Source organism: Pseudophryne corroboree, chromosome 2, assembly GCF_028390025.1.
Source record: "Pseudophryne corroboree isolate aPseCor3 chromosome 2, aPseCor3.hap2, whole genome shotgun sequence".
Classification (NCBI taxonomy): domain Eukaryota; kingdom Metazoa; phylum Chordata; class Amphibia; order Anura; family Myobatrachidae; genus Pseudophryne; species Pseudophryne corroboree.
Genome location: NC_086445.1, coordinates 51,930,861 through 51,944,617, shown reverse-complemented (window position 1 = coordinate 51,944,617; position 13,757 = coordinate 51,930,861). Strand labels below are relative to the sequence as shown.

The following is a 13,757-nucleotide window of genomic DNA, read 5'->3' as shown; positions in this document are numbered from 1 at the left end:
GACAGGTGTTGGTGTGACAGGTGTCAGTGAGAGGGACAGGTGTTGGTGTGACAGGTGTCAGTGAGAGTGACAGGTGTTGGTGTGACAGGTGTCAGTTAGAGGGACAGGTGTTGGTGTGACAGGTGTCAGTTAGAGGGACAGGTGTTGGTGTGACAGGTGTCAGTGAGAGGGACAGGTGTTGGTGTGACAGGTGTCAGTGAGAGGGACAGGTGTTGGTGTGACAGGTGTCAGTGAGAGGGACAGGTGTTGGTGTGACAGGTGTCAGTGAGAGGGACAGGTGTTGGTGTGACAGGTGTCAGTTAGAGGGACAGGTGTTGGTGTGACAGGTGTCAGTGAGAGGGACAGGTGTTGGTGTGACAGGTGTCAGTTAGAGGGACAGGTGTTGGTGTGACAGGTGTCAGTGAGAGGGACAGGTGTTGGTGTGACAGGTGTCAGTGAGAGTGACAGGTGTTGGTGTGACAGGTGTCAGTTAGAGGGACAGGTGTTGGTGTGACAGGTGTCAGTGAGAGGGACAGGTGTTGGTGTGACAGGTGTCAGTGAGAGGGACAGGTGTTGGTGTGACAGGTGTCAGTGAGAGGGACAGGTGTTGGTGTGACAGGTGTCAGTTAGAGGGACAGGTGTTGGTGTGACAAGTGTCAGTTAGATGGACAGGTGTTGGTGTGACAGGTGTCAGTGAGAGTGACAGGTGTTGGTGTGACAGGTGTCAGTTAGAGGGACAGGTGTTGGTGTGACAGGTGTCAGTTAGAGGGACAGGTGTTGGTGTGACAGGTGTCAGTGAGAGGGACAGGTGTTGGTGTGACAGGTGTCAGTGAGAGGGACAGGTGTTGGTGTGACAGGTGTCAGTGAGAGGGACAGGTGTTGGTGGGACAGGTGTCAGTGAGAGGGACAGGTGTTGGTGGGACAGGTGTCAGTGAGAGGGACAGGTGTTGGTGTGACAGGTGTCAGTGAGAGGGACAGGTGTCAGTGAGAGGGACAGGTGTTGGTGTGACAAGTGTCAGTGAGAGGGACAGGTGTTGGTGTGACAGGTGTCAGTGAGAGTAACAGGTGTCGGTGAGAGTGACAGGTATCGGTGTGAGTGACAGGTGTCAGTGAGAGGGACAGGTGTTGGTGTGACAGGTGTCAGTGAGAGGGACAGGTGTTGGTGTGACAGGTGTCAGTGAGAGGGACAGGTGTTGGTGTGACAGGTGTCAGTGAGAGTGACAGGTGTTGGTGTGACAGGTGTCAGTGAGAGTGACAGGTGTTGGTGTGACAGGTGTCAGTGAGAGTGACAGGTGTTGGTGTGACAGGTGTTGGTGTGACAGGTGTCAGTGAGAGGGACAGGTGTTGGTGTGACAGGTGTCAGTGAGAGGGACAGGTGTTGGTGTGACAGGTGTCAGTGAGAGTGACAGGTGTCAGTGAGAGGGACAGGTGTTGGTGTGACAGGTGTCAGTTAGAGGGACAGGTGTTGGTGTGACAGGTGTCAGTGAGAGTGTTGTATGCAAACCAGATTTTTTCGCAGTCGAGTGACTATCGTCTGATTTAGCATGTGTCGCACCGCGCATGTGCCGCAAAGGTCGGGTGACGATGGTTGCAGAAAGGATTTACTCGCAAATCGATTGTGGTCAATGACTATTTAAAGGAGGTAGAGGGGAGGTAGCACAACCGGGTCTCTGTGTGTGTGAGGTGGGAATACACAGGGCAGGTAGCACAGCCGGGTCTCTGTGTGTGTGTGGTGGGAATACACAGGGCAGGTAGCACAGCCAGGTCTCTGTGTGTGTGGTGGGAATACACAGGGCAGGTAGCACAGCCAGGTCTCTGTGTGTGTATGGTGGGAATACACAGGGCAGGTAGCACAGCCGGGTCTCCGTGTGTGTGGTGGGAATACACAGGGCAGGTAGCACAGCCGGGTCTCTGTGTGTGCGGTGGGAATACACAGGGCAGGTAGCACAGCCAGGTCTCTGTGTGTGTGGTGGGAATACACAGGACAGGTAGCACAGCCAGGTCTCTGTGTGTGTGTGGTGGGAATACACAGGGCAGGTAGCACAGCCAGGTCTCTGTGTGTGTGTGGTGGGAATACACAGGGCAGGTAGCACAGCCGGGTCTCTGTGTGTGTGTGGTGGGAATACACAGGGCAGGTAGCACAGCCAGGTCTCTGTGTGCAGTGGGAATACACAGGGCAGGTAGCACAGCCAGGTCTCTGTGTGTGTGCGGTGGGAATATACAGGGCAGGTAGCACAGCCAGGTCTCTGTGTGTGTGGTGGGAATACACAGGACAGGTAGCACAGCCAGGTCTCTGTGTGTGTGGTGGGAATACACAGGGCAGGTAGCACAGCCAGGTCTCTGTGTGTGCGGTGGGAATACACAGGGGAGGTAGCGCAGCCAGGTCTCTGTGTGTGTGGTGGGAATACACAGGACAGGTAGCACAGCCGGGTCTCTGTGTGTGTGTGTGGTGGGAATACACAGGGCAGGTAGCACAGCCGGGTCTCTGTGTGTGTGCGGTGGGAATATACAGGGCAGGTAGCACAGCCAGGTCTCTGTGTGTGTGGTGGGAATACACAGGACAGGTAGCACAGCCAGGTCTCTGTGTGCAGTGGGAATACACAGGGCAGGTAGCACAGCCAGGTCTCTGTGTGTGTGGTGGGAATACACAGGGCAGGTAGCACAACCGGGTCTCTGTGTGTGTGGTGGGAATACACAGGGCAGGTAGCACAGCCGGGTCTCTGTGTGTGTGGTGGGAATACACAGGGCAGGTAGCACTGCCAGGTCTCTGTGTGTGTGTGGTGGGAATACACAGGGCAGGTAGCACAGCCAGGTCTCTGTGTGTGTGGTGGGAATACACAGGGCAGGTAGCACAGCCAGGTCTCTGTGTGTGTATGGTGGGAATACACAGGGCAGGTAGCACAGCCGGGTCTCCGTGTGTGTGGTGGGAATACACAGGGCAGGTAGCACAGCCGGGTCTCTGTGTGTGCGGTGGGAATACACAGGGCAGGTAGCACAGCCAGGTCTCTGTGTGTGTGGTGGGAATACACAGGACAGGTAGCACAGCCAGGTCTCTGTGTGTGTGTGGTGGGAATACACAGGGCAGGTAGCACAGCCAGGTCTCTGTGTGTGTGTGGTGGGAATACACAGGGCAGGTAGCACAGCCGGGTCTCTGTGTGTGTGTGGTGGGAATACACAGGGCAGGTAGCACAGCCAGGTCTCTGTGTGCAGTGGGAATACACAGGGCAGGTAGCACAGCCAGGTCTCTGTGTGTGTGCGGTGGGAATATACAGGGCAGGTAGCACAGCCAGGTCTCTGTGTGTGTGGTGGGAATACACAGGACAGGTAGCACAGCCAGGTCTCTGTGTGTGTGGTGGGAATACACAGGGCAGGTAGCACAGCCAGGTCTCTGTGTGTGCGGTGGGAATACACAGGGGAGGTAGCGCAGCCAGGTCTCTGTGTGTGTGGTGGGAATACACAGGACAGGTAGCACAGCCGGGTCTCTGTGTGTGTGTGGTGGGAATACACAGGGCAGGTAGCACAGCCGGGTCTCTGTGTGTGTGCGGTGGGAATATACAGGGCAGGTAGCACAGCCAGGTCTCTGTGTGTGTGGTGGGAATACACAGGACAGGTAGCACAGCCAGGTCTCTGTGTGCAGTGGGAATACACAGGGCAGGTAGCACAGCCAGGTCTCTGTGTGTGTGGTGGGAGTACACAGGGCAGGTAGCACAACCGGGTCTCTGTGTGTGCGGTGGGAATACACAGGGCAGGTAGCACAGCCAGGTCTCTGTGTGTGTGGTGGCAATACACAGGGCAGGTAGCACAGCCGGGTCTCTGTGTGTGTGGTGGGAATACACAGGGCAGGTAGCACAGCCGGGTCTCTGTGTGTGTGCGGTGGGAATACACAGGGCAGGTAGCACAGCCAGGTCTCTGTGTGTGCGGTGGGAATACACAGGGGAGGTAGCACAGCCGGGTCTCTGTGTGTGTGGTGGGAATACACAGGGGAGGTAGCACAGCCGGGTCTCTGTGTGTGTGGTGGGAATGCACAGGGCAGGTAGCACAGCCAGGTCTCTGTGTGTGTGTTGTGGGAATACACAGGGCAGGTAGCATAGCCGGGTCTGTGTGTGTGTGGTGGGAATACACAGGACAGGTAGCACAGCCGGGTCTCTGTGTGTGTGTTGTGGGAATACACAGGGCAGGTAGCACAGCCGGGTCTGTGTGTGTGTGGTGGGAATACACAGGGCAGGTAGCACAGCCGGGTCTCTGTGTGTGCGGTGGGACCAGGTCTCTGTGTGTGCGGTGGGAATACACAGGGGAGGTAGCACAGCCAGGTCTCTGTGTGTGTGGTGGGAATACACAGGACAGGTAGCACAGCCGGGTCACTCTGTGTGTGTGGTGGGAATACACAGGGCAGGTAGCACAACCGGGTCTCTGTGTGTGTGAGGTGGGAATACACAGGGCAGGTAGCACAGCCAGGTCTCTGTGTGTGTGTGGTGGGAATACACAGGGCAGGTAGCACAGCCGGGTCTCTGTGTGTGTGTGGTGGGAATACACAGGGCAGGTAGCACAGCCAGGTCTCTGTGTGTGCGGTGGGAATACACAGGGCAGGTAGCACAGCCAGGTCTCTGTGTGTGTGGTGGGAATACACAGGGCAGGTAGCACAGCCAGGTCTCTGTGTGTGCAGTGGGAATACACAGGGCAGGTAGCACAGCCAGGTCTCTGTGTGTGTGGTGGGAATACACAGGGCAGGTAGCACAACCGGGTCTCTGTGTGTGCGGTGGGAATACACAGGGCAGGTAGCACAGCCAGGTCTCTGTGTGTGTGGTGGGAATACACAGGGCAGGTAGCACAGCCGGGTCTCTGTGTGTGTGGTGGGAATACACAGGACAGGTAGCACAACCGGGTCTGTGTGTGTGTGGTGGGAATACACAGGACAGGTAGCACAGCCGGGTCACTCTGTGTGTGCGGTGGGAATACACAGGGCAGGTAGCACAGCCATGTCTCTGTGTGTGCGGTGGGAATACACAGGGCAGGTAGCACAGCCGGGTCTCTGTGTGTGTGGTGGGAATACACAGGGCAGGTAGCACAGCCGGGTCTCTGTGTGTGTGCGGTGGGAATACACAGGGCAGGTAGCACAGCCGGGTCTCTGTGTGTGTGGTGGGAATACACAGGGCAGGTAGCACAGCCAGGTCTCTGTGTGTGTGGTGGGAATACACAGGGCAGGTAGCACAGCCAGGTCTCTGTGTGTGTGGTGGGAATACACAGGGCAGGTAGCACAGCCGGGTCTCTGTGTGTGTGAGGTGGGAATACACAGGGCAGGTAGCACAGCCGGGTCTCTGTGTGTGTGTGGTGGGAATACACAGGGCAGGTAGCACAGCCAGGTCTCTGTGTGTGTGGTGGGAATATACAGGGCAGGTAGCACAGACAGGTCTCTGTGTGTGTATGGTGGGAATACACAGGGCAGGTAGCACAGCCGGGTCTCCGTGTGTGTGGTGGGAATACACAGGGCAGGTAGCACAGCCGGGTCTCTGTGTGTGCGGTGGGAATACACAGGGCAGGTAGCACAGCCGGGTCTCTGTGTGTGTGGTGGGAATACACAGGGCAGGTAGCACAGCCGGGTCTCTGTGTGTGTGTGGTGGGAATACACAGGGCAGGTAGCACAGCCGGGTCTGTGTGTGTGTGGTGGGAATACACAGGGCAGGTAGCACAGCCGGGTCTCTGTGTGTGCGGTGGGAATACACAGGGCAGGTAGCACAGCCGGGTCTCTGTGTGTGCGGTGGGAATACACAGGGCAGGTAGCACAGCCGGGTCTCTGTGTGTGTGGTGGGAATACACAGGGCAAGTAGCACAGCCTGGTCTCTGTGTGTGTGTGGTGGGAATACACAGGGCAGGTAGCACAGCCGGGTCTCTGTGTGTGTGGTGGGAATACACAGGGCAGGTAGCACAGCCGGGTCTCTGTGTGTGTGAGGTGGGAATACACAGGGCAGGTAGCACAGCCGGGTCTCTGTGTGTGTGTGGTGGGAATACACAGGGCAGGTAGCACAGCCAGGTCTCTGTGTGTGTGGTGGGAATACACAGGGCAGGTAGCACAGCCAGGTCTCTGTGTGTGTACGGTGGGAATACACAGGGCAGGTAGCACAGCCGGATCTCCGTGTGTGTGGTGGGAATACACAGGGCAGGTAGCACAGCCGGGTCTCTGTGTGTGCGGTGGGAATACACAAGGCAGGTAGCACAGCCGGGTCTCTGTGTGTGTGGTGGGAATACACAGGGCAGGTAGCACAGCCGGGTCTCTGTGTGTGTGTGGTGGGAATACACAGGGCAGGTAGCACAGCCGGGTCTGTGTGTGTGTGGTGGGAATACACAGGGCAGGTAGCACAGCCGGGTCTGTGTGTGTGCGGTGGGAATACACAGGGCAGGTAGCACAGCCGGGTCTCTGTGTGTGCGGTGGGAATACACAGGGCAGGTAGCACAGCCGGGTCTCTGTGTGTGTGGTGGGAATACACAGGGCAGGTAGCACAGCCGGGTCTCTGTGTGTGTGTGGTGGGAATACACAGGGCAGGTAGCACAGCCGGGTCTGTGTGTGTGTGGTGGGAATACACAGGGCAGGTAGCACAGCCGGGTCTCTGTGTGTGCGGTGGGAATACACAGGGCAGGTAGCACAGCCGGGTCTCTGTGTGTGCGGTGGGAATACACAGGGCAGGTAGCACAGCCGGGTCTCTGTGTGTGTGGTGGGAATACACAGGGCAAGTAGCACAGCCTGGTCTCTGTGTGTGTGTGGTGGGAATACACAGGGCAGGTAGCACAGCCGGGTCTCTGTGTGTGTGGTGGGAATACACAGGGCAGGTAGCACAGCCGGGTCTCTGTGTGTGTGAGGTGGGAATACACAGGGCAGGTAGCACAGCCGGGTCTCTGTGTGTGTGTGGTGGGAATACACAGGGCAGGTAGCACAGCCAGGTCTCTGTGTGTGTGGTGGGAATACACAGGGCAGGTAGCACAGCCAGGTCTCTGTGTGTGTACGGTGGGAATACACAGGGCAGGTAGCACAGCCGGATCTCCGTGTGTGTGGTGGGAATACACAGGGCAGGTAGCACAGCCGGGTCTCTGTGTGTGCGGTGGGAATACACAGGGCAGGTAGCACAGCCGGGTCTCTGTGTGTGTGGTGGGAATACACAGGGCAGGTAGCACAGCCGGGTCTCTGTGTGTGTGTGGTGGGAATACACAGGGCAGGTAGCACAGCCGGGTCTGTGTGTGTGTGGTGGGAATACACAGGGCAGGTAGCACAGCCGGGTCTGTGTGTGTGCGGTGGGAATACACAGGGCAGGTAGCACAGCCGGGTCTCTGTGTGTGCGGTGGGAATACACAGGGCAGGTAGCACAGCCGGGTCTCTGTGTGTGTGGTGGGAATACACAGGGCAGGTAGCACAGCCGGGTCTCTGTGTGTGTGTGGTGGGAATACACAGGGCAGGTAGCACAGCCAGGTCTCTGTGTGTGTGGTGGGAATACACAGGGCAGGTAGCACAGCCAGGTCTCTGTGTGTGTGGTGGGAATACACAGGGCAGGTAGCACAGCCGGGTCTCTGTGTGTGTGTGGTGGGAATACACGGGGCAGGTAGCACAGCCAAGTCTCCGCGTGCATGGTGCGAAGCACGGGGCACTGAAATCCAAATTCCACCAGGTGAATGCGCTAAACCTAGAGGCCAGAAGAACAAGCTTTATATTTTGTAAATAGTATTTATTGGCTCATTTATCAACAAGTTTTAGCTATTTAAAACTCGTTGTTTATGATAAATGGCGCTCCAGCCAATCAGTTCCCAACTGTCATTTTTCAAACATAACAGTTAGGAGCTGAGCACATGACAGTTGGGAGCTGAATGGCTAGATCACCGTTTATCACACGCATCCAGTTTTAAATAGCTAAAACTCGTTGATAAATGGGCCCCTTTATGACGTTCACTACAAGTTACATACACTATGTGTTGTGTCGCCACCGTTACTATGTGTAACAGCTGCATCTGTCTGTAGGTGTTTTCCAAGCTGCTGTACCCGGTGATTCGGGAAGGAGCGCTTTCTGTCCTGCGCTATACGCTGCTGAGTTTCCAGCACTCACCGGAAGCATTTCATTTGGTAAGAATCACATTGGTCCAATCGGTCCATGCACATTACCCTGGCAGCCCATCCCCGGTGTCACAATTTCCAGCTGTTCCAAACTCTGCTTTGTAAAAGGTTTTCCCTTTAAAACATCAGCCAGGCTGAACCCACCGATGCAGCAACGTCGCTGGCTATTACACTTACCCCTTAGGCCGTACCAGAGCCGGCCCTAACCAATATGATGCCCTATGCAAGAATTTGGCTGGTGACCCCTAGCACCGCCGCTAGTTCTGTAGAAGATGCCTGGCATGAGTCAGCTGGCAGCTCTGCTAACGTTGGGTGTCTTTTGTTTATGAAAATGCGTCACATTATTTGCATTACTATGTGTCTGGGATGCACAAGCAGCTTCTGCTGATTAAAATGATATGCAACATGCCTATATTCTGTGTGCGACTGCGGCTGCATCTGCATACAAAATGCTACGTTACAGTGATTTCCAGGAATACACTGCAACGTAGCATTTCAGATGCAGATACAGCCGCAGTCACACACAGAATATAGGCATGCTGCACATACTTTTAAACAGCAGAAGCTGCTGGTGCCCCTAAGCATACCAAATGCCCCAAGGCATTTGCCTAGTTTGCCTATGGCTAAGGCCGGCTCTGGGCCTTACTCTGATAAAACTGTATTTAAGTTTATATTTCATGTGGGTCATTTTTTTTTTGTGTTTGTTTTTATCTGCAGGTGTAAAGCATTATAATTCCTGTTGGGAGAAAAGTGCCTTATATATAACTATTATTATTATTATTACTGTCCACACTGACCATCTATCTCTGTGCTATTTCAGATACTCCCGCACATCCCGCAGCTGGTTTGCTGTCTCTCCAGTGAGAACACAAATTCGGCCAGTAGTTGTCTGGAGCAGATTGCTGAGCTCATCCACTGTATGGTCTTCCGCTTTTCCGGATACCCCGACCTTTATGAACCAGTCATGGGAGCAATAAAGGTAAGAAATGTGCTTAAATATTCAATATTATTGGCAAATAACAAAGAACAGATAAGACTGCAAAGCTATGGGCATATCTAAATGGATGCAGGGTGTGCACCTGGGGGGGAGGGGCATGCGCCGGTAAGAGATGAGTCCGCATGCAGACTGCACATGGGCCAAGGGCTTAACTGGCCCACAGGGGTACAGGGGAAACCCCCAGTGGATCCCACTGCCTGAGGGCCCGCCCCCTTTTCTCTCTCTCTGTATAAATATATCAAAGGCCCCAGAACAGGCACCCGATGATGGTTAGTTAAGCCTCTGTGGTACCAGGCCACACCCATACCTCCCAACTTTTATTTTTCTAAAGAGGGACACGCGCGGCAAAGCCACGCACGCTCCCGAAAAAGGGACGTATCCTAAGTAAAAGGGGCGTGGCTTCGCAGGAGGACTCGCAATCGCGAGCCACGCCCCCGTTTTCATCACTTAGGGGCATGCCCAGTGCTCTGTGAGCCGCTGGCATGCCCCCTCTCCCTCTGACTCCAGTGAATAGATGCTATGCGCATGCGCACAACATCTATTCACCGCTGCTCTGCTAAGCAGAGCAGCGAGAGACCGGAGCCTCCCAACTGCCCCTCCCCCCCCACCGCGGGACATTGCGGCCCGCGGGTGGGACAGCGGGACAGCCCCCAAAAAACAGGACAGTCCCTCGAAAATCGGGACAGTTGGGAGGTATGCACACCCCTCTGTTGGCTGACCACACCCCTAAGCATGGTCCCATACAACTGCATTCCTCCAGTGGGCCTTTTTGCCCCAGTCAGACACTGCACGGGCCCCCTCCTTCCTTCAACACCACCCCTGTGACAAAGGGACTTTAAATGTACAGCACCTCCAATGGTGATCAGCCAACCCCCTCCAAAGAAAGATAAGACAGTAATAGATACAGGAGCTCTTATATACTTGACTGATGCTATAACAATTCAGATCACCAGAAAATCATATTTTACTCATAAATCACACATGAGGGGAGATTTATCAAACCTTGTAAAGAGATGAAGTAGAGAGAGGTAAAGTACCAGCCAATCAGCTACTAAGTGCCATGTTATAGGCTGTGTTTGAAGAATGACAGTGAGGAGCTGATTGGTTGGGTACTGCATCCTGACGTCAGAATGCCGGCAGCGGGATCCCGAAGGTGAAAAGGACGTACATTTTTGGTAAGTACTCTAGGACTAACGCCAACCCCAATCTCAACCCTAACCCTTAACCCTGCTGCAGCCTAACCTTAACTCCCCCCTCCCCATCCCCCTTTACCTGTGCTGTACAACCTAACTCTAGCCATCTTCTTCGGCAGCCTGATACTAACCAGTTACCCCCCCCCCCCCACCCCCCCCAGAGCCTAACCCTAAACCTCCTCTCCCACAGTCTAACCCTAACCCCCATCCTGCAGCCTAACCCTACTCACATACACCATGGGTTACTCACACATACACACTTACACACATAAGACACTTGATACACACTTACAGAACACTCACACTCTTTACTACACTCACCACTGCAGCAGAAGACTGGTTCCTGATGCTGGATGCAGAAGGCACTGCTTCGGAAGGTAATTACTGCCTTATTACACCCAATGGCTTAATTAGACCTCAGGAGCGGGTGCTGCCAGGGTCCCAGAGTAAAGGACCGTACACATATAAAGATCCGCCGCCGAGCTGCCCGACGGCGGATACGGCCGATGGGTGACTCGGCGGCGGGGGGGGAGTGAAGTTTCTTCACTCCCCCCGTCACCCGGCTCCACTGAAGTGCAGGTAAATATGGACGAGATCGTCCATATTGGCCTGCACGCACAAGCGATGGGGCACCAGCAGTGAACGAGCGCAGGGCCGCACATCGTTCATCGCTGGTGCCTCCACACTCAAAGATATGAACGGTATCTCGTTCAATAATGAACGAGATCGTACATATCTTTGAGGAATATCGGCCAGTGTGTAGGGCTTACTAGTCTCAGTGATTTAACGATTTTAGGAAAAGTCAGACTTGCTCTGCAGCTGCATGAAAAATTACGCAGTGATTTCTATAGAAACCACTGAGTCACATTTTCCGTCCTGCAGTTGAATACCAAAACCTGCCGCAGGATTTTTTTAATTTCCCGCGTGCAATTGAATTCCACCCCTAGATTCAATTTGATAACACAGCAGGAAAACATATATATATATGAACGTTTTGTTACCGATACTGCGCTCTTCTATTAACTAACAATTTGGTGTAATTTATTAATGCTTATGGGGGCACCTCTAAAAGGACTAGGTCGCTTGACCCTAAAAAAGTGAGGATTTATGGGAAATCTGTTTAGCTGTTGGACTACAGGACTTGAAAGATCAGGAGAAAAACTTCTGCACTAAGGATTTATTTCATCTGATTGGAGTCATTGTATCCGGAATACTATAACTATCACCAGGGCCACCATAAGGGGGGTGCTGGGGGCACAGCTGTCCCGGGACTAGCCTCTCTGACACAGAGAGGAGGGCCCGGGATGCTTATGCAGCCACCTGCCCGGCCGCCGCCGTTCCGCGGTTGTCCCCGCTGTTCTGCCGCTGTCCTCCGACCCTCCAGCAGCTGTATTGAAAACTTCCCTCCCAACATGGCTGCCGCCACAGAGGAGATGGTTATTCAAGATACTAGAGGAGCCCTCTAGTATCTTGAATAACTGTCTCCTCTGTGGCGGCAGACATTTTGGGAGGGACGTTTTCAATGCAGCTGCAGGAGGATGGAGGAGAGCAGCAGAACAGCGGGGATGGAGGCGGGCAGGCATCGGCATCAGCATCCCGTGCCCTCCCGGCAGCGGCACATGTATGTATGTATGTATCTATGTATGTATCTATGTATGTATGTATGTATGTATGTATGTATGTATATATGTATATAAAACACACACCCTCTCTCTCTCTCTCTCACACACCCTCTCTCTCTGGTGCTTTTCTAAAGCCGACTCCTCCACAGGGGGGGGGGCTGCCTATTTTGTCAGTCCCGGGCCCCGCAATTTCTGATGGCAGCCCTGACTATCACTGTACTAGAGTAGTCCACCAGAGAATTCCCCAGTTAAATTACCAGTTATACAATCGAATAGTCCCCTAGAAGCAACTTCAAAGTGGAGTCCTATTTCATGCTATTGTTATTAAGGGCAGTTAAATCCCAATTAAAGGTGACAATTACCAACAAGCACAAATAAGTCCTGGACCATCTGGCTCCAAAAAAGGCGTCTTAATTTGAGGCAATCAGCAGGATTATACTCATCTCCTGTATTTGATCGCCCCTGATGAAGTCGCTATTGACGAAACGCATTGGGTGACATGCTATTTAAAAACACTGAAGCTAAGTAAGAGCTTCGCACTAATTGGGGAAACTTTTACTAATTAAGGAAAGCTATGTTTCAATGTAATGTATTGTCTGTGAAGTCCATTGCTTTTAATGTGTAACATCTTTTACAGACACATGTTTTAAATAAATTGAACTTTAAGCCTTCCTGTTGTGTGAGCCCCAATTATGAGCCCCATTTATCATCAAGTTTTAGCTATTTATAACTCCTTGCGTATGATAAATGGTGCTCCAGCCAATCCAACTGTCATGTGCTTGAAAAAAATGACAGTTGGGAGCTGATTGGCTTAAGCACCATTTATCATACACATGTACTAAGCCTTGAAAAGTGGTAAATTTCACGGTGATAACGCACCAGCCAATCAGCTCATAGCTGTCATTTTTCAAACCCAGCCTGTAACATGGCAGCTAGGAGCTGATTGGCTGGTACTTTATCACCGTGAAATTGACCACTTTTCAAGGCTTAGTACATCTCCCCCTCAGCAGGTTCTAAATACCTAAAACTCATTGATAAATGGGACTCTACATTCCTACCATCCAATAGCTCAAATGAATCGTAACGGTGCTAACACTTAATAGGAGTAGGGACAGAGACCGGGATCCACACATTTAGATTCCGTTGTGTTCCGGTCACATGTGCAGTGTTTTGGGTGGTGTTCTCCATTTTTAGTGTGCATGTTCTGCATTGTTAGTATGTATGTTCTGCATTGTTAGTGTGCATCTTCTGCATTGTTAGTGTGCATGTTCAGCATCGTTAGTGTGCATGTTCTGCATTGTTAATTCTGCATTGTTAGTGTGTTTTTCCTGCATCGTTAGTGTGTGTGTGTGTTCTGCATTGTTAGTGTGCATGTTCAGCATCGTTAGTGTGCATGTTCTGCATTGTTAATTCTGCATTGTTAGTGTGTTTTTCCTGCATCGTTAGTGTGTGTGTGTGTGTGTGTGCTCCCAGCTCCCAACTGTCATTGTTAGTGTGTGTTCTGCATTGTTAGTGTGCATATTCTGCATTGTTAGTGTGTGTGTGTGTGTGTGTGTGTGTGTGTGTGTGTGTGTGTGTGTGTGTGTGTTTTGCATTGATAGTGTGCATGTTCTGCATTGTTAGTGTGCATGTTCTGCATTGTTAGTGTGCATGTTCTGCATTGTTAGTGTACATGTTCTGCATTGTTAGTGTACATGATCTGTATTGTTAGTGTGCATGTTCTGTATTGTTAGTGTGCATATTCTGCATTGTTAGTGTGTGTGCATGTTTTGCATTGATAGTGTGCATGTTCTGCAATGTTAGTGTACATGTTCTGCATTGTTAGTGTGCATGTTCTGCATTGTTAGTGTGCATGTTCTGCATTGTTAGTGTGT

General features: G+C 52.7%; 1 protein-coding gene across 1 annotated transcript in view; it reads left to right on the top strand.

Annotated features, from left to right (window-relative positions):
* USP35 (ubiquitin specific peptidase 35) overlaps positions 1-13,757 on the top strand; it is a 59,142-nt gene that overhangs the window by 26,431 nt on the left and 18,954 nt on the right. The window contains exons 4-5 of the mRNA XM_063956981.1: positions 7,979-8,080; positions 8,892-9,050. Of these exons, the coding sequence (XP_063813051.1) occupies positions 7,979-8,080; positions 8,892-9,050 (261 nt within the window). The remainder of the gene's footprint in view (positions 1-7,978; positions 8,081-8,891; positions 9,051-13,757) is intronic.